General features: G+C 43.4%; 1 protein-coding gene across 1 annotated transcript in view; it reads right to left on the reverse strand.

Annotated features, from left to right (window-relative positions):
- The window catches only part of LOC124606292 (trypsin-1-like), a gene marked incomplete at its 5' end in the record, with an annotated part of 63,299 nt that extends 50,193 nt beyond the window's left edge, over window positions 1-13,106 (reverse strand). The window contains one exon of the mRNA XM_047138275.1: window positions 12,798-13,106. Coding sequence (XP_046994231.1) covers window positions 12,798-13,106 — 309 coding nt within the window. The remainder of the gene's footprint in view (window positions 1-12,797) is intronic.
- Window positions 13,107-21,501: the final 8,395 nt, after the last annotated feature.

A 21,501-nucleotide genomic window follows, 5' to 3' on the forward strand; every position in this document is an offset into this window, starting at 1 on the left:
TAATGTTGTGTCCCATGTTTTATGTGATATGTGTACCGTATACATCTTAACATCTGTAATTTTCTTAAGACGGAACCAAGAAATGAAGAACACCAGGTGAAATTAGGATGCTGAAGCGTAAAGACTGACGGTAGGCCCATGTCGGTTTAATAGTGGGAAAGGACTTGTATTTTTGCAGGAATCAGTAATTCTTTGTGGCATTAGTCGGATGGTGTAAAATGGAACAGTGAGAGTAGTGTGACAGTGAAATCAATTTTTGAGTGCAGAGACGAACAAGTGAGGATGTTCCTAGACACTTATTACGACACCATTTCGCAAGGAATCACCAGGTTACCGGAAGAGGTAACGATGTTTGAAATTATCAACATAGAAGACTCAAGAAACAAGAATATAAGAGAGAAGATTCAGGAGACAAGACGCAAGACTGAAATACACTCCTGGAAATGGAAAAAAGAGCACATTGACACCGGTGTGTCAGACTCACCATACTTGCTCCGGACACTGCGAGAGGGCTGTACAAGCAATGATCACACGCACGGCACAGCGGACACACCAGGAACCGCGGTGTTGGCCGTCGAATGGCGCTAGCTGCGCAGCATTTGTGCACCGCCGCCGTCAGTGTCAGCCAGTTTGCCGTGGCATACGGAGCTCCATCGCAGTCTTTAAAACTGGTAGCATGCCGCGACGGCGTGGACGTGAATTGTACGTGCAGCTGACGGACTTTGAGCGAGGGCGTATAGTGGGCATGCGGGAGGCCGGGTGGACGTACCGCCGAATTGCTCAACACGTGGGGCGTGAGGTCTCCACAGTACATCGATGTTGTCGCCAGTAGTCGGCGGAAGGTGCACGTGCCCGTCGACCAGGGACCGGACCGCAGCGACGCACGGATGCACGCCAAGACCGTAGGATCCTACGCAGTGCCGTAGGGGACCGCACCGCCACTTCCCAGCAAATTAGGGACACTGTTGCTCCTGGGGTATCGGCGAGGACCGTTCGCAACCGTCTCCATGAAGCTGGGCTACGGTCCCGCACACCGTTAGGCCGTCTTCCGCTCACGCCCCAACATCGTGCAGCCCGCCTCCAGTGGTGTCGCGACAGGCGTGAATGGAGGGACGAATGGAGACGTGTCGTCTTCAGCGATGAGAGTCGCTTCTGCCTTGGTGCCAATGATGGTCGTATGCGTGTTTGGCGCCGTGCAGGTGAGCGCCACAATCAGGACTGCATACGACCGAGGCACACACGGCCAACACCCGGCATCATGATGTGGGGAGCGATCTCCTACACTGGCCGTACACCACTGGTGATCGTCGAGGGGACACTGAATAGTGCACGGTACATCCAAACCGTCATCGAACCCATCGTTCTACCATTCCTAGACCGGCAAGGGAACTTGCTGTTCCAACAGGACAATGCACGTCCGCATGTATCCCGTGCCACCCAACGTGCTCTAGAAGGTGTAAGTCAAATACCCTGGCCAGCAAGATCTCCGGATCTGTCCCTCATTGAGCATGTTTGGGACTGGATGAAGCGTCGTCTCACGCGGTCTGCACGTCCAGCACGAACGCTGGTCCAACTGAGGCGCCAGGTGGAAATGGCATGGCAAGCCGTTCCACAGGACTACATCCAGCATCTCTACGATCGTCTCCATGGGAGAATAGCAGCCTGCATTGCTGCGAAAGGTGGATATACACTGTACTAGTGCCGACATTGTGGATGCTCTGTTGCCTGTGTCTATGTGCCTGTGGTTCTGTCAGTGTGATCATGTGATGTATCTGACCCCAGGAATGTGTCAATAAAGTTTCCCCTTCCTGGGACAATGAATTCACGGTGTTCTTATTTCAATTTCCAGGAGTGTATATTGAAAAGATATGCACAGAAGACAAACGACGACCGAAGATTTCAACACATCATAAGAAGGGGATCATACGTAGTTTTCATTACAAGAAAGAGTATATTTGTTATACCTGCATGGACTGTGTACGAAGGAGACAAAGGAATTATTTCACATAAGTTAATGAGTGACCCTACAATTACAATGAAAATGTGATTCGTTTTGTAAGAAAAGTTATCGAGCATTTGTGTCTGCGAAAGAGACTGTGAATGAATTAACTGCTATTTACTGTGAAGCCAAAATTATTCATTATAATGTGTCCCTACACCACTCATATCCGTCATTACGTGACTATCCATTGTTGTGCATTAAAAACGTTTTCGTAGATCATGCCAGCACATCCCATTCCAATATCCTTCCTAACGAGTTTTAAAGAGTTTATCAGTCAGACGGTGTTGTAGAGCGGTGCTTGGTGTTATTAACATTTCTGGTGTTAATGTGTTCATTTAGGAAATAGCATGTCCTCATATTAGGAGATTCGTATGGACTGCAGAACATCTGACGCACTACAGCTACTCCAGCGGTCATCTGGAGCAGCTGTTAAATTTCAGGTGAGGCAAAGAGGAATCGTATTGATACTTCTTTAGACGCAGCGATTATCTCCGACACTGAAACCGAATGTTATACAGCAGTCTTTATATATAGGTAACCATAGAAGAATGTTGATTTTCAGTTAGTTATTTCAAAATAATAATTACAAACCTAAATATGAAGCTATATTAATTTTTATTCAAACACAGACTTATTCGCCGTCGAATGTTTGGCTGAAGAGAAATTTGATGTTCTGAAGGATGAGCATCAAATCATTGGAAACTGCTTTCAACTTCTTTATAATTTAACGTATTGACAGCGAACTTCACAGTGACATTCATGCCAAACAACATGACATATACTTCTAGGACTTATAGAGGGTAGTGAGTGATGTGTTGGCAAATGTGCCAACATCTTGTAGATAGAGGAGGCCGAAATGCACGCTATCTAACGCAGACGGGCGTGAATTCTGGAACAGGATAAGTAGTGAATGCTAATAAGAAAAGTATGCAGCTCCTCGAATACTTAACTTTTATTCCTTCATGTGAATACAGCATTCTTGATGAGACATTTCATACGATAACTATCAAACTATGTAAGGCTAATGGCGCCTTGCTAGGTCGTAGCCATGGACTTAGCTGAAGGCTATTCTAACTGTCTCTCGGCAAATGAGAGAAAGGCTTCGCCAGTGTAGTCGCTAGCAAAGTCGTCGTACAATTGGGGCGAGTCCTATTCCGTATCTCGAGACCTGCCTTGTGGTGGCGCTCGGTCTGCGATCACACAGTGGCGACACGCGGGTCCGACATGTACTAAATGGACCGCGGCCGATTTAAGCTACCACCTAGCAAGCGTGGTGTCTGGCGGTGACACCACAGTGAGTACCTAAAATTTTGAATGGGAATCCATCTCCGGAAACGCAAAGTTACCGTTCTATGACGGTTTCAGTTCAGATGTTCAACTCATCTACTTTTGCTTGAGGAACTGAATTAGGCGTGACGCACTACAGTTATAAGTAACAATTCGAAAGGAAACATAACGAAACGTCCATTCATTACTTAAGCACATTTGTTTGTATTAAGACTTAAACATTAAGTATTTACATAATTCCAAAACAAAAAAGAACCCAGCATACTGTGCGTACAGGACGGTACTGATGCATTACAACAGCAGTTCGATGAGACGACCACCATCGTTCTTTCAGACTTTGTACCTACGAAACATATTCTGGTACACACTCTCCATCCCACCTGGTGTCTTTTTAATTTCTAGTGCAGCGGTTAGAACTCTTGCCAGTAGACCTTTCTCTGTCTCTACACAAGTCTCGTAAATCAAACATTGGGTAGGACCCTACTAGAAGACGTCCATAGGTGTTAAATCTGGCGATCCCGACGGCCACTCAGTTGGAGCACTTCGGCCTCTCCAGCTTTCACCACATCGCCTGTTTCTCTGAACGGCAGGTGAGAAGTGAGGTTGTGCACCATCCTGATGAGACCATATTTGCTGACGGACATTCAGTGACACAGTTTTCAAGAACAGATCCAATACGTTCTGCAGGAAGATCAAGTATGCAGGAAGGAGGTACGACTCAATCGCATGACCATCCAGAATATATGGCCAAACGTTAATGCCAAACCGGTACTAAAATCCCTGACCATGCGTGACACGAGGGTTTTCGTGTGCCGAGACATGGTTGTTTCGCGAACTTACAACAAAATCTCTAGTGAAATTATATTCTTCTGTGAACAGAACTCGATGTGGGAACGGAGGTGCATCGACACAGCGGTGTAGCGATGCAGCAGTGCAGGAAGCACGTTCAGTAGGCAACACGTTGTAAAAAATCGGCTGGACCCGTAGCGAGGATCCTTTTTAACTGGTAATGTTCCAGGCGATATTAACACCCATTTCGCGTAAAATTGTTCGAGTGCTCGTTGATGGGTTTTCATGAAGGCGATGCAGTACATTTCCTTCAGATTCGGGCGTGCGGCGTTGCCGTGGAGCAGCGAAGTCCTCTCTCCTCACGGTGAAGGTACCTGTTTCTCGGAGCCACCGCGTAACTTGGGCAAATTGTTTGTGCGATGGCATGCTACGTTGCGGAAAACGTTCGTGATACAGCCGACTGGCAGCTGTACCGTTTCCTGGAGCTTCACAGCGCGTAAGAATCATGTCTGTGTATTCCAAAAACGTGTACCGATGCATTTTTACTGTGTCGGAAATGCACAGGCACTGAATAGGTTTCGCAGTAAGGAAGTCGTAAAGTGACCTTAGGTGACCATCTGATACAGTACACGTCATCCTCTCTACCATATTGCACACCAGGACAAGCAACACTGACACTTTCCTCTTTCCCTTAGCAGACGTGGACGCGCTATACACCTGAACTGAAACCGTCGTAGAACGTAAACGGTACGTTTCCTGACATGGGTTCCTATTGAAACCATAATATACTCAATGCCCTCTACAAGTCATAGAAGTTAGTAACTGGCATTTCCGGACACCTTGTATGCGGTAGTAAACTCCCAGTAGACATTTCACGTGACAGATTCTGTCTGGTCATAACTTTTATATTTAGCTTGACCAAAACATTCGATAAATTTATAAGATCTTCAACATTTCGCGGCCCTGTCAGCAACTGTATAAATATTAATTTAAATTTTAATAATGAACAGCCTCAGTTGCACCGTTTACCTAGAATTTACCTAGGTTTCAGTAGGGGTAAGACAACCTTCTTCAGAATAACAGTATCTATCGTCTGTCCATAGTGCTGTACTGCACTAGTGGCTGCCGCATCGCGGTCGCGAAGTGTATCCGACGCAGTGCCAGATACGTTTTACAGTCTGACGATTATTTATGGATTTGTAGTTTTAGCTTGACGATGTCCACTATGGACAAACGATAGATACTGTTATTCTGAAGAAGGCTGGGTTATCCCGGCTGAAACCTAGGTAAATTCTAGGTAAACGTGCAACTGAGGCTCCTTATTATTAAGATTAAAATTAAAATTTATAAGAGGTTAAACATTTTTAATTTCACATTAAAAAGATCACTCCAGCTACATCCATAAATAGCAGTTTAAGCAAAGGAGAACGAAACTTATTTGTAAATAATTGTACAAATATTTTTGTGATTTTACATTTGTGTTTGTTCTGAAAGTATGACTATGCTTTTGCTTGTGTTGAATTAAGACATCTGTCATATTCATGAGCAGAAGTGAGAGGTAGCCAAGAACAGCTTAGCGAAAGCAATCTCTGTAGTACTGATCTATTTTGATGAAACGTTATCAGCCACGATAGTAGCATTTCGGGTGTCGTTAATCAATAATGACAGTTAGCATACCATTAGGCACTCCTTCATATCTATGTTGATATCTATATTCAGTATTTCAGTGTTATTTAGGCAGGTAGTCAGGCATATAACCGTTGGAGCCAAGCAGCATGGAACGCTGTTCAGGCTGTGTCCACAAGTAATTGTTATTTACATGATTTTAATCACGTGTACATACAAACTTCTCCGTTTATTTAGACGAGTTGTTACCTCTGAACTTCTCCTCTTACAACATCTCCCCCCCCCCCTCTATCTCTTGCCTTTTCTGAGCATTTGTCACTTCCTCTCTGTTTCTATTTACATTGTACACAAAAAATAACCTGATAACAACGACATAGCAGGGCAGGAGATGTCGAATAGAGCGGAATTTTCCAGATGATAGTACACAGGGATTGCAATGTTGTTTAACAAGGGCCATAAAACTACATCCGGCGAGAACGTTGAGATGTGCACATTTAAACTAACTCACCCAACTAATACCTGATATAATAAACAACACAGTTACCAATTAAACTGGCTGAAGGATTTTGTTTCACCATAACAGTCAAAAGTAGGCAAACATTAGAATCCTAGCCATAGCTGGCTACAATAGTCTCGATTTATGCGTGGCGTTTACTAGATAAACACAAACGACAGTTTAGTAACATAGCCGGCCTGTGTTCTTTTTAAAGTGCCATGTTATTAATTATTAAATTTAACAGTTACATGCTACAATTTTACTAATGTAAAGAGAGCGCGAATGCAATCTTATTCTAACAAGCAGAGTATATCAGTTAACGAAGAAGGAGATGAAAAATAAACACTCATTTACCTTAAATCCCATGTTTTCAACAAAGTCTCGAAATTCCTGCCTGCAACTGCTACAAAACTGGCATTGTCGAAGAAATGACTACTGCACCGTTTAGGAAATTCCCGGCACATTACGAATGACTGTCATAGCTTAAAAAATTCTTGCGAGCAGCTGTTTACGAGTCTTCACTTACGAAAGCTCTCCACTGATCGGCGGACGTTTTGCAGCTGTACCTTGACAACGGCGGGTTTCTGTCCTGTTAATATTATTTGGTAAATTTTGTTCAGGTCCACTCCTCTTATTCTGCTCTCTCTTTGGTTTGCTCTTATTTTCCTCCCATCAGTCCAAATTCATCTCCATTTCTGTTTCTCCTCTCTCTCTCTCTCTCTCTCTCTCTCTCTCTCTCTCTCTTCTTTCTTCCTCTCCTCGCTCTATCATTCTCTCTCTCTCATTCTCTCTCACTCTTAATCTCCTTCACTAAATCTCTACCCTTAACTTCGTCATTCTCGGTCTGAACAATGTCTAAGGAGTCTGTTATTGCGGGATTCCTAAAAAAATAAAAAAAATGGCTCTGAGTACTATGCGAATTAACTTCTGAGGTCATCAGTCGCCTAGAACTTAGAACTAGTTAAACCTGACTAACCTAAGGACATCACACACATCCATGCCCGAGGCAGGATTCGAACCTGCGACCGTAGCGGTCGCTCGGTTGCGGGATTCCATTTCCTTGAAAATAAATGCTGTGGCAGACAGCTTAGGCACGTAAATGACGTCAGAATTAACGACAGGAAAACATTTGCTCGTGATTTAGCAATTAAACCATGTATACCACAGAATAAATCAAACTGTCTTCATGTAACCACAAAATATCTAATCTAGATTATGAATTACTAATGTTTGAGTCGTGGCGCACGGAGGAATGGCCACAGTTATGTGCACTGATAAAATAAAGAATGAGGAGGTTTTCCGCCGTATCGGCGAAGTAAGGAGCTAATGGAAAATACTGACAACAGAAAGGAAGAGGATGATCGGACAAACGCTACGAGATCTGGGAACATCTTACATGGTACTAGTGGCAGCTATAGAGGGTGACAACTGTAGGAGAAGGCAGAGATTGGAATATACCAAACAAATAATAGAGGGCGTTGGATGGCAGTGTTATTGTGAGATGAAGAAATTATCACAAGATTGGAATTCGTGGAGGGACGCACCAGACTAGTCAGAAGACTGACAAAAACCCATTTCGGACTGAGGAGGATTTCACATAGCGTTTTGAAAAGTTGTCCCAACATAATAAGTAGCGATCTTATATATGCAATGAATCACTTCACATGAAAGTTATCGAGAAAGGTTAAAATTGTAAGATGTCAGGCAAATCCAACACCTTCCATGAAAACCCTGACATGATAAGCAAATCCAGTAGTATGTCACACAGCTCCGAAAAAATCGTGACATTAAATTAACCAAAGTAATACGAGTAACGAGTGAGCAAATGGAATACCACAGACTAACACAAGAATGCCTAAATGCGTGTCATACCTTCCCACCGTGAGACAGACGCAGTTCCGAGGGGAGAAACGAGAACAGAAGCCGAGAGTAGAAACTTGTTAAGCTGGAAGGCCCTACGATAAGGGACGGACGGACACCCACGTCGCCAGCTGACTGCTAGGACCACACCACCCGCAAGTCTTAGCGTGAGACTTTTTCGCGTCTCTGTTACATCAAGACCACCCCCCCAGCCCATGTTAAAAGCTAGAGCCCTCCAGAAGAACAGTATAGGTCTTACTATAACACAAAAAGGGCTACACCACCCGCAAGTTTTAGCGTGAGACTTTTTCGCGTCTCTGTTACGTTAGGACCACCCCCCAGCCCATGTTAAAAGATAGAGCCCTCCAGAAGAACAGTATAGATCTTACGATAACGCTAAAAGGACCACACCAGCTGCAAGTTTTAGCGTGAGACTTTTTCGCGTCTCTGTTACGTTGCAAACTTTAAAAACATTGCCCCACCACGAAAAGTATAACGCTTCTCATTGGATAGACAGAATTTTTGTAGACGGAGCTTAAGGTTAACATTGAGACCCTGATTGGTCAGATGAAAACACAGCCAGATAGTTTTTTTAAACCAACTTCGGTAAATTGTAGTAAGGAGAAGTTAGAAGCGAGTTGCTTCGGAGACGGCGAGGTGAGCGGAGCTGTGCTGCCTGCCGCCCCCTGACGAACACCGACAAGGTAATGAACGCACGCGATGCCGCATAACAGCGCATAAAGCTTCACTCAGAACTGCAGAAGTCTCATCTGTTACACCCCCTTTTTGCGTAATACTAGTGTCGATCGTCAATTAAAGCTCATGGTGTTCACATTTGCCACTTGAAGTAAAAATCTGAAACGCGATGATTTTTCTGTTATATAGTTATTGAGAAGCCACATCAGCCACTGTAATTTACGACAAGTTAGATAAGTAATTAAAGATAATTGAGTGTCACTGTAGACCATTTTGATAGTTTTCTCTGTTGTGAAACCTAATTTATACCTAGATTATAGATGTGATATGGCATAGGTCATCCTTCGATCCATTGTATAACTTGGAAACACATTCAGGGAATATTCGTTCACATTTTTGTTGAACGCAGAAGGTTTTTACCATCCTGTATTAAAACATTTCCTTTTAGCAATAGTGCAATTTATAAACAATGTTTTGTGAGTAGAATAAAATTTCCAATGGTAAACTTAACTGCTTTTTCGACGTTATTTTACCAGCTAACTAAAAATAGGAAAGCCTTGGACCCCTTCCACTAAATTTAGTCAGTATTAAGATTCTTTTACAGGGAGTGCAGTGGAGCTGACGCTGAAATCATTAAGTATTTGGTTATATCATCGCTAGTCTCACTGAACTCTTCTGAATTCTACATGTCATGTGTGGCCTGGCGTCTCCTTACCAGCAACAGGTCCCAGGTTCAAACTAGTCAGTTCCCTTAAAAACACGCACAGAGCGTCGTTGCGCGAAAGTGGTATGGAGACACGATATAGAACAAACAGACACCACGCAGAATGTTTAAAAAATATGCAGTTGTTAAACCGCTTACTAAAAAAGGTAACGAGACAGACTTATGCAGTTATCATTCAGTTTCCATACTGACATCTTTATCATAAGTATTCGAGAAAGTAATGTACTCAAGAATAGTCGAACACTTAAGTGGAAAGCCCTTACTTAGAATTTCATAGTTTGGGTTCAAGAAGGGTTGCTCAACTGAGAATGCTACTTATACATACACTCTTCAAACAGTACAAGCCTGAAATAACAATACTCGTATATCACCAGTTGGCATATTTTGTGATGTTTCCAAGGCATCTTATTATATAGATCACGTTAGTCTCTTAGAAAAACTCATGTTTTATGGAACTGGTGGCGTTAGACACAGCTTGTTTGAATCATATTTTCAATGGGAACACAAAATAACGTGCTGAATAATTCAGACAATGTCGGGAAAGTAGAAAATTTTTGTAACTTGGAAAAAAATCATAAATGGAGTCCCTACACTATTCTTTATAAGTGTGAATGACCTTCCACTTAATAGTCAACAAGCCAAATTGCTACTTTTGCAGACGATACCAGTGTTATAAAAAATCACATGGGAGGGAAAGCTAAATGATATTTTCCAAAGCATTATTAAGTTATTCCCTGAAAACGGAATCTCCCTAAATTTTGAAAAAGCGCGCTACGTTCATTTATGTACAACAAATAGTGTCAAACCAATAACTGATGTAGCACATGAGTAGGAGTCAGTAAATCGAATAGAATGCTCCACATTTTTGGCTGTACATATTGATGAAAACTTGGGCTGGAAGAAGGATGTTACTGAGCTTCTCAAACAATTAAGTTCAGCTACTTTTGCTATCCACATTCTTGCTTATCCTGGAAACGAACATATCTGCCTCCTGACATTTTTTGCAGACTTGCATCCGATAATGTCTTACGGAATAATTTTTTGCATCCGATAATGTCTTACGGAATAATTTTAATCACTTTTCATCGCTTGGAAAGAAACTACTGATTGCACGGATGTCATGTAGGTACAGTAAATCTTCAAGGAAGTAGGTATTTTAAATGCGCCGTCGCAATACATAATTTAGCTAATGAAATTTCTTATAAAGAAAGTACATACCTACAACATTAGAGGGAAAATGACATTTATTACGCATTGTTAATGCTGTCAGTGGGTGAGAGAGGAGTTCAGAGTGTAGCAATCAAATTTTTGTTTACTAGCCCAATAACATAAAAGTCTGACTGGTAGCGAAGCAAAATTTTAAATCTAATATATTATTTCTCCTGAACAATTCCTTCTATTCCACTGACGAATTTTTGGTTAAAAACTGATAACTAGAACAAAAAATTTTTGTTCACTTTCATGATTAGAAATAAAATGATAATGTGTTCATTAATTTTAACAGTGTTCAATATACACATATATAATGTGAGCTGGTTCGTCCCACACCGTTTAGATAAAACAATCGTTCAAATGATCTATGGAACATGTAAGTAACTAAGTGACCGAAACAAAAAATATGAAGACTTCATAACAATCCCTCGTGTAAGCTGTACTGACGGAAAAACATCGCAACATCAAATAGGAGTTAATGTAAAATAAGGAAATTTTAGGAATACTTTCACTCAGGTAACATATTAAATTGACTAACATTGCAAGATCACAGGTTAATGTACGCGCGAGATAAGCCATTACAAGTGTGAAATGTTGGTACATTAACAATCCTTGTTACCACTAGAATGCTGAATGCAAGCATGCAAACGTGCATGCACTGTGTTGTTCAGATACAGGACGCCATTTAGTGGGTTGGAGTTCCATGCCCGTTGCACTTGGTCAGTCAATACAGTTTCTTAATTACGCTGGAGTTTTTGTAGGATGATGTCCACGAGGCAGATTCAGTGACCAAGCAGACCAAGCTTACATATCGACACTCCGTAGAGCGTGTTTCGTTACAACAGCGATATGTGGTCGAGCGTTATCCTGTTGGAAACACCCCTGGAAATCTGGCAGCACAGCAGGTCGCAACACCAGCCTAAAGTACAAATTTGCAATCACTTTGCGGGGGATAACAACAAGAGTGCTTCTGCTGTCATACGTAATCGCTCCCCAGACCATAATTCCAGGTGTAGGTCCAGTACGTCTAATACGCAAACACGCCGGTTGCAGGCCCTCAGCTGGCCTACTAACCAACACAAGGCCCTAAATTGCACCAAGGCAGAGTTAGTTTTCGTCAGAAAACGCAACAGACCTCTACTCTGCCCTCCAATTAACTATGTCTGCAGCTCGTGGTCTCGTGGCTGCGTTCTCGTTTCCCGAGCACGGGGCTCCGGGTTCGATTCCCGGCGGGGTCAGGGATTTTCACCTGCCGCGAGATGATTGGGTGTTTGCGTTGTCCTCTTCATTTTATCATCGTTCATGAAAGTGGCGAGTTTGGACTGTGCAAAGGTTGGGAATTTGTACGGGCGCTGATAATCGCACAAACCAAACATCATCATCATCCAATTAGCTCTCGCTTGACTCCACTGAAGTTGCAAATAGCGGTTGTTTGGGATCAATGGAATGCACTCTACACGGCGTCCGGCTCGGGGCTGTCCTAGAAGTAAACGATTTTCAACACTTCGTTGTGTCACTTTGGTGCAACTGCTGCTCAGACTCTGCTCAGACTCTGCTGCAGATGCGGTGTGATGCGACAGAGCCATACGCTGAACACGATGGTCTTCCTTCGCGATAATGCCACGTGGCCAATCGGAGACCGGTCTTCTTACGGCCGTACATACTCGTAACCACCGCTGATAGCAGTCATGTACAGTAAGTGTATTCTCGGCAATTCTTTTTGCAATAGTGCAGAAGGAGCAGCTAGCTTATCATAGGATTACACGACCTCATTAATACTGAGCGAGGTGTTGATAATGGTGTCTGTTGCCTTAAAGGCATTCGTGACTAGCATCAACTCCCGTCTAGCACCAAGTCCCGCCTCAAAGATAATTAACGCTCACGATGGTTATAGCGTTATTTAAAGTGAACCTGATCTGCATGCTCATAGTGGCGCTACTAGCGCTAATGTTGTGCGATTGGCGCGGAATTGGAAGTGACATCAAGTTTCTGATGAAAAAACACATCTACCAAGTTTCGTTTATGTCGCACAACTCCTTTTTGGTGTTGCGACTTTTTCCCGCCTGTTTATACGCAGAGAAAGATGCACGTGATGGTCAGTTTACCTGAATTGTTGCACCGAAGACAAAGGGGTCCGCGACCTTCACGAGGCCGACGTCGCAGTCGAAAGAGGTCCAGGAGAAGCCGGGGTGGGGGTGGACACTGGAGGCGGCGCGCACGACGCCGCCGCTGCCCCTGGTGGAGGTGCCGGCGCGGACGCTGAGGCCGAGCCCAAAGTAGGAGGCGACGCAGTGCGCCGCCGTCAGCGCCCACTGTGGCCTGACCAGGGCGCCGCCGCAGTGGTGGCGGCCGCGCTGCTGCAGAGACACCTGCCACGGGAAGCGCTCCACGGCCGCCGCCTGCCCGCCCACCACGCGCGCGCCCGCCTCGGCGCCGCCGGCCGCCGCGCCCACCACCAGCAGAAGGCCCACCACTCCAGCCATCGCTCTGCGAGTGCCGGCAGCCGCCCGACCAGTCCATTTATGTTACGGTGTCTTCCCCTGCGGCCTTCATTTACGAGTTTTGGGGCACTCGTTACTGACCCAGTAACCTCACGGCGGTTCACCTGTGCGAGATAACATTATTTACCTCTTCAAATGTGGTGTCCTGTAACGCAAGCCTTTCTTACTCCGATGTTGACACTTTCTTTTATTCTTACATAACTCTGAGACGTTCTCCTTTTAGAGTTGATGTAACATCTGTTTCTGCTGTTGCAAGACCACAAATGTATGGTCCGATTAGGAAACACCACAGGAATGCTTTCATACATATTACGTGCTTGCATTGATTTCTTACATGGGTTATTAACTGCCGCTCCAAGAGCTCTGCATCGCGGTTTTTTAATTTTTTTAAATTTATTTTTTTAAATTTTGCTAACTACATGAAGTGAGCCATAAATTCCTCTCTTGTGCCAACCTCTTCATCTAAGAAAAGCAATGCTGCCTTTTTCTTATTTTGAGTGGTCATTCTTCTGACTGATTTGATGCTGCCCGCGACGAATTCCTCTCCTCAGTCAAACGCTTCATCTCAGAGTATCCCTTGCAAACTACGTCCTCAACTATACGCTGGATGTGTTCAAATCTCTGTCTTCCTCTACAGTTTTTACCGTCTACACCTCCGTCTGGTACCACAGAAGTTAATCCCTGATGGGTTAACAGGTGCCCTATCGTCCTGTCCCTTCTTCTTGTCAGTATATACCGGGTGATCAAAAAGTCAGTATAAATTTGAAAACTCAATAAATTACGGAATAATGTAGATAGAGAGGTACAAATTGACACACATGCTTGGAATGACATGGAGTTTTATTAGAACCATAAAAATACAAAAGTTCAAAAAATGTCCGACAGATGGTGCTTCATCTGATCCGAATAGCAATAATTAGCATAACAAAGTAAGACAAAGCAAAGATGATGTTCTGTACAGGAAATGCTCAATATGTCCACCATCGTTCCTCAGCAATAGCTGTAGTCGAGGAATAATGTTGTGAACAGCACTGTAAACCATGTGCGGAGTTATGGTGAGGCATTGGCGTCCGATGTTGTCTTTCAGCATCCCTAGAGATGTCGGTCGATCACGATACACTTGCGACTTCAGGTAACCCTAAAGCCAATAATCGCACGGACTGAGGTCTGGGGACCTGGGAGGTCAAGCGCATCTGTCGGACACTTTGTGAACTTTGTTTTTTTTTGTTCTAATAAAACCCCATGTCATTCCAAACATATGTGTTAATTTTTACCTCTCTATCTACATTATTCCGTGGTTTATTAAGTTTTCAAATTTATACTGATTTTTCGATCACCTGGTATATTTCCTCCTTTGCCAATCCTGTGGAGAAGTTCCTCATTCCTTACCATACCAGTACACATTGCTTTCATAATTCTTTGCTAGCACCACTTCCCAAATGCTTCGATTGTTCCCTGCTCTGGTTTCCCCATAATCAATGCTTGATTGCCGTACAGTGCTGTGATACCAAACGTACATTCTCAGAAATTTCTTCCTCAGATTAAGACCTATGTTTGTTATTAGCGGACTTCTCTTGGCCAGAAATGCCCTATTTGTCAGTACTATTCTACGTTTTAAGTCCTCCTTGATCCGTCCATTATGATTTTATTCCTACCTAGGCAACAGAACTCCTTATCTTCGTCGACTTATTGTTCCACAATTCTGATATTGAGTTGCTCGCTGTTCTTATTCCTGCTACTTCTCATTTCTTCCGTATTTATCGATTTACTCTCTTGCACATTCTGTACTCATTAGACTGTTCATTCCATTCAACAAGGCCGGCCGGTGTGGCCGTGCGGTTCTAAGCGCGTCAGTTTGGAACCGCGTGACCGCTACGGTCGCAGGTTCGAATCCTGCAGCGGGCATGGATGTGTGTGATGTCCTTAGGTTAGTTAGGTTTAAGTAGTTCTAAGTTCTAGGGCACTGATGACCTCAGAAGTTAAGTCCCATAGTGCTCAGAGCCATTTGAACCATTTGAACCATTCAACACATTCTTCACTTTCACTCAGGATCGCAATCTCATCAGCGAATCTTGCCACTGATGTCCTGCCACCTGAATTTTAATCCCATCCTTGAACCTGTCTTTTATTTGTATCATTGCTTCTTCGATGTTCATATTGAACAGTAGGGTTGAAACATTACGTCCTTGCTTCACACCTTTTTGTGTTGGAGTACTTCGCTCTTGGTCTTCCAGTCTTGTTGTTGCCTCTTGGCATATTTTTCTCGGAATTTCGAACATCTTGCACCATTTTACATTATCGAACGTCTTTTCCAAGTCGAAAAATCCTATGAACGTATCTCGATTTTTCTTCACTCCTGTTTTCAGTATCAAAGCCAGAACTGCCTCTCTGATGCCTTTACCTTTCCTAAAGCCAAACTGATCGTCATCTAACAATCCTCAGTTTTCGTTTGCTTTTGTACTTACCTCCAAAGTCGTTAGTTTCAAGCTTTTATTCTCTGCAGCTCCCCCAAGTACCTTGGAAGTAACTCTCTGATGTCTCAACACATGTTCTGTCACCCTGTCACGTCTTTTCCATGTTTTCATTTCTTTGCCAATTCTGCAGAGAATGTCCTTGTTCGTTCTCTTATCGGTCCAACTAATTTATAAATCCTCCTACGGCACCACATCTCAATCGTTTCGATTCTCTTCACTTCCGGTTTTCCTATTGCCCATGATTCACTTGCAAACAACGTTGAGCTGCAATGCTAGATGGTCATAAATTTCTTCCTCAAATTAAGGGCCATGTTTCATAATAGTTGACTTATTTTGATCATTATTGTCCTCTTCCCCTGTAATAGACTGCATTCTAAGTCCTTTTTCCTGCGTCCATCATGTGATAACTCGCTTCCAAGGCAGCACAATTCCTTGACCCCGTCAACAGCATGGGCACCAACTCTGATGTGAAAGGTGTGGCTATAAAATAACGGAACTATTCTTATAAAAGATTTTATTTCAGAAACATATTTATTTACTTACTGTCACTCCCAATACACTCCCACGTCTAGCCATACAACGTTTCATGCGAATTTTCCTTTGATGGAATCAATGCTGGAAGTCTCCCTCTGTGACGCCTACCGCTTTTGCTTTCACTGCTTCAGCTGACTGCAACCTTGTTACTTCTGATGCAGATTTGACCTTGAGGAGCAGATAAAAGTCACATTGTGCTAAGTCAGGCAAATGAGCTGTGTTGTCTAACGCGGTGATGCTGTACATCACAGTAAACTTCTTAACAGACATGCGGTGTGAGCCGGTGCGTTGTCGTGATGCAGGTTGTTTTCTCCTCATTTGTTCACGGATTTGAGCAGGAACGTCAAGGTAGTAATGTTGATTAATAGTATGACCTTCAGGAACCCAGTGAAGATAAACAACTCCATTAATTTCGGGACAATAATCATAATCGCTTTGTATCTTAATTTGCTCTTTCCAGCTTTTTGCGGTCTCGATGAACTTGGGGGCCCTTCCAGTGGAGTTTCTTGATCATAAGTGAAAAACCAAGATTCATCACTCTTTCCAAGATATTAGAATCACTTTCCGTCGTACTAACAGTGTCACTAAAACATCTCCACGAGATTATTTTTGTTCGACCGTGAGAATTTTTGCCACCAGTTCTGGACGTAATATTCCCATGTTAAACTGGTTACGTAAAATTTGTCTTACGCATTCTTTGTCAAGTCCTACAGTTCCAGGAAACGAGCTAATGCTCGACCGACTGTTACATCGAATCAGATTATCTACTTTTCCGATATTTCATCCCTGTTTGATGTTGAAGTGCGTCCCGTGCGTGAATCATCTTCCAACATACTCTCGGTCATCTTGGAAATGAAACTCTCAACAATTCAAGAAAGTGATAAAAAAATGTCGCTGTACACTTCTTTCAATAAAAGATAGGTTTCAGTGGCAGTTTTTCCAAGTTTTGTGTGAAACTTCATACCAATTATTTGCTCTACTATAATTCTTATGATCTTTCCGGGAAAACAGAACAACATATCCTACGTAAACGAAGGCCACGGCCACACTGATTTGTCTGCAGACACCAGAGAAGCTGCATTTGACTGTGATGGTTTAACGCTGCACAGTTATTCGTTGTTCACCGTTGGCGCATGCGTCCCTACCCTGTCACTTTCGCAGACCCATTGTTTTACAACCACACATCGCATAGTTTATCGCTAATCTCATTTCTGGTACATCTCATTACTTTCACCTTCTTCGAGTTTACTCTTAATACATAAACGGGACTCACTACAGTGTTCATTCCATTCAACAGATTCCGCAATTCTCCACGTTCGCTGAAGTTAAAAACGTCATTAGCGAATCTTAACAGTGGCATCTTTCCACCCTCTATTCTAATTCCACTCCAAAAATTTCTGTGAATTTCGGCATTGCTTCGTCGAAATATGCTGAGTGGTTATAATTAAGCTGCTTGAGATAGCCCCCATAAAGGACGAAGGATCTCAGGTCAACGAAACTCAAAGGAGACATTTGTATGGACACATGGAAAAGAAATAACAAATTAACCATTGAATGAAAGGCTTCATAATTTCCACATGAGAGGGCAATATTTCTCAATTTCACACAAACGTTTCTCATTGAGGCGACCGTTGCATCCACAACCTGGAACCCCACTACAGATGCCATTTCCTAATGTTTCGCAGCACTTTTCGAACTGTGAACCATGGAATCTATAGCTGTCGTGACACAATTCGTACACTGATTGAAGATCACACATTGCGTTCAGCATTCTCAGCCATGACAGCTGTAATTTCATCAAAAAATTGTGGCACAACTAACCATGCCATCGGAGTCTCCCTGGTGCAATCCCCAAATCGTCTTGGGTTCTTCAACCACGGTACGAAAAGATGACCAATTCGTTTTCCTTTAATGAGTCGATACTCGTGGAGCGCTGTAGAGCTGTTGCTGTCGTTTTGATAACAAAGCTTTACTAGTAAATGTTTGTTCATCTTGTCAAGACCCATGCTGGTTGGAAATACGTTGCACACTGATGTTAAATTTTTTTTTCGGCCTTACGTCGTCGTACCGTAACAGGTGTCTAATTGCAGGTCATGACACTAACACTACTAACAACACACAACCAGCAGCGCAGTCTGGACGTTATTCCTGTTATATGATTAACATACGCTAAACAACTTTCTGTCTATACAGTGTCAGGTAGCGAAAGTCTAAATACCCAGCAGTCTGAAAAGTAGGGGGGGGGGGGAGGGGGGAGGGGGAGAGTGCATTCCTGTCCTTAATCCTTTCTAACCCACATACTTCGTTCATTCCCCTATTTTCCTTCAAAATATTGTTCATGACCCGCCTTCTCCCTAAAGGTTTCTTTGCCTAAATATTTTTCTCGGCTAACGATAGTAACAAACTTTTCCTATCCTTTTCTTATATATGTTTTTTTTTCTTTTTAATCCTTTCTTCCCTTGTCAAGCACAATGTCAGAGTGCCTCCCTTTACGAATGTCACGTTGATCATGTGACAGCTCCTCAGTTTTCATTTCCATGTTTACATATATCATTCCTGTCGGCCAGTTGAAGCATGAGTAGTTGATTACGTGATAATTCAAAAATGGTTTAAATGGCTCTGAGCTCTACGGGACTTAACATCAGAGGTCATCACACCCCTAGAACTTAGAACTACTTAGACCTAACTAACCTAAGGACATCACACACATCCATTGCCGAGGTGGGATTCGAACCTGCGACTATAGCAGTCGCGCGGCTCCGGATTGAAGCGCCTAGAACCGCTCGGCCACCGCAGCCGGCCTATGTGCTAATTCTCACACTTGTCTGCCTCCTCGCGCTACACAACTGTGTGGATGATATTTTTCTGGAAGACTGATGTACGTCTCCGATCTCAAAGACTCCACAACACCAACTTGAACAATCTTAAAATGATTATAGATATCGTACAGAATCTTTTCTTTTTGTTTTATTTGCTCGTAAGCCTCCCAGATACGGTTCAAATGGCTCTGAGCACTATGTGACTTAACATCGGTGGTCATCACTCCCCTAGAACTTAGAACTACTTAAACCTAACTAACCTAAGGACATCACACACATTCATGCCCGAGGCAGGATTCGAACCTGCGACCGTAGTGGTCACGCGGTTCCAGACTGAAGCGCCTAGAACTGCACGGCCACACCGGCCGCCTAGCCTTCAAAATCTGTATTTACCTCTAATACTTGATCCCCTTTGTTTTCTATCTTGTCTCCCAATTCCCTCAGCTATCACGCCATCAGGCAATTCCTCCTGTTGTAAAGTTCTATCAGTAATCATTTCTTTCTCCATTTCTTCACAGTTTTGTCTACGAGTAAATCCGGAATTGCGAGTAGCCAGCTTGTATCGTCTGGACCATGTCTTTTAAAAAGAACGCCGTCCTTTAAGAAGTAGAAATGACGAATGCCGCATTGTCGCGATCGTCCCCTTTTCGTCTAATGGCTCTCAACACCTCATCTCTGGCCTGCTCTGTCCTGTTCCTGAGAGAGCCTGTAACAGCATTTTCTCCAGCCATTCCTTTTAGATACAGGATGCTGAAGTTGTTTTCTCCATGGTAACCATCTTCTGGACTTAGTAATCCTACAAGTACACATGACAGGGCGTCTGTAATGATGTTTTTGTGCCTGGGAATGGACTCCACAGCAAACCGGAATTCTTGGAGGTACAGTACCAGCCGCACCAGTGTTTTGTGGGATAACTTCCTGGTTATTAAGAATTGCACAGCTCGATGATCGGTGAATACCCTTTTCGTTCGACCAAAATGGTACTAATGGTATGTGATAAATGCCCACACCATGTGAGCGCATCCAATTACGTGACCGAGTAATTTCATTCACAGTGAGTGAGCACCCAGCTTGCGAAGGAAATCGTTTTCCAAGATGATGGATCGATGAAGTTTTCTGTTTGGAATAAAATGACACCCAAACCTGACAGTGAGCAGTCAGTCATTACACAGAAATCTTGACAGAGGTAGGGGTGTGCAAAAAGCGATGCCTTGACTAATGCCTTTTTAACTTTCGTGAATTCTTCTTGTGCTCGCTGGTCCCAGATCCACGGAGCGTTTCTTCCAGTCAGGGCACAAAGATATGGTGTGGAGGTCAAGTTTAGATTCACAAAGCGCTTGTAGGAATTACGTAGTCCAAGAAAACTGGTTGAAGTTGCGCATTCCGCAATTGCACTAATTATGTCCAGGTCGATGTGTACCAGGAATCTTTTCTTTTCTTTCTGCCGAATTGTGACTTGTATAAGTTCACAGTCACTCCAGCATGTTCAAAGGCTTACAATAAACGATGCACCACTTCATTGTGGTCTACCCACGACTTCTCTGCCACGAGAATGTCATCCACATAGGGTGTTACACGTGATCGTAAGTCTGCAAACATGAGAGGTGAAAATTATCTGCCAGAAGCTTTCGCATAAATCAATCGACGACAATACTTTTATTCCATGGAAACGTTGTAGAAGCTCGTTCAGTCTCTGGGGTCTATCTGTTTCCGGAATAATAATGGTGTTCACCAGTCTTGAGTCTAACACTAACCGCGCAGACCCATCACCTTTAGGAAGTACAAGGAGTAGTAAACTGTGCGATATCACTGCCCGTTCAATCACGCCTTTGTCCAGCATGTCGTTGATTTCTTTTTCAACTTGAGTTTTACATGTGAGGGGAATCGGGTATGGCTTTACAATAAATGGGTGGTGCTCATGCAACCTAAATTGATAGATGAAACCTTGGATCGCGCCGGGCGCGTCCGAAAATACCCGCGCATGGCTCCGCAAAATATGGTACAATCTCTGCCGGTCTGCTTACAGTGCTTCGCAGTCTTTGTGAGAATGGCATCTTTTTGACGCTCATCAGACGGATAACTCATCTCACTAACGTAGTTCACGAGGAACTGCAGTTCGGGTGGCAATCGGGATCGAGTGCGAAATTTTAAGCAGCTCACCTCCGACTCGTCCCACAGTACGCACTCAGCAAAAACAAGTACAGCGGTCCCTTCCCCAATTTTAACGGTCATCGTCGGGTCAATTACTGCCTGGTGGGTATGCAGAAAATCGGTCTCCAGGATTGCTTCTACATTTAGCAGGGGCACGATTAGGAAATTTTATTCGAATTCTCTACCTTGACACATAAATATAATGCGAGTCTGCTTCCTGATTTCAATACTCTTTCCATAGACTGCTCCATGCAACGGAAGGGTGGGTTAAGCCCCCGTCTTCTCACATCTTAGAAACGTAATTTCGGTCAGGATGCTGAAGGGACTTCT

Source organism: Schistocerca americana, chromosome 3 (assembly GCF_021461395.2).
Source record: "Schistocerca americana isolate TAMUIC-IGC-003095 chromosome 3, iqSchAmer2.1, whole genome shotgun sequence".
In the NCBI taxonomy this organism is placed as follows: Eukaryota; Metazoa; Arthropoda; class Insecta; order Orthoptera; family Acrididae; genus Schistocerca; species Schistocerca americana.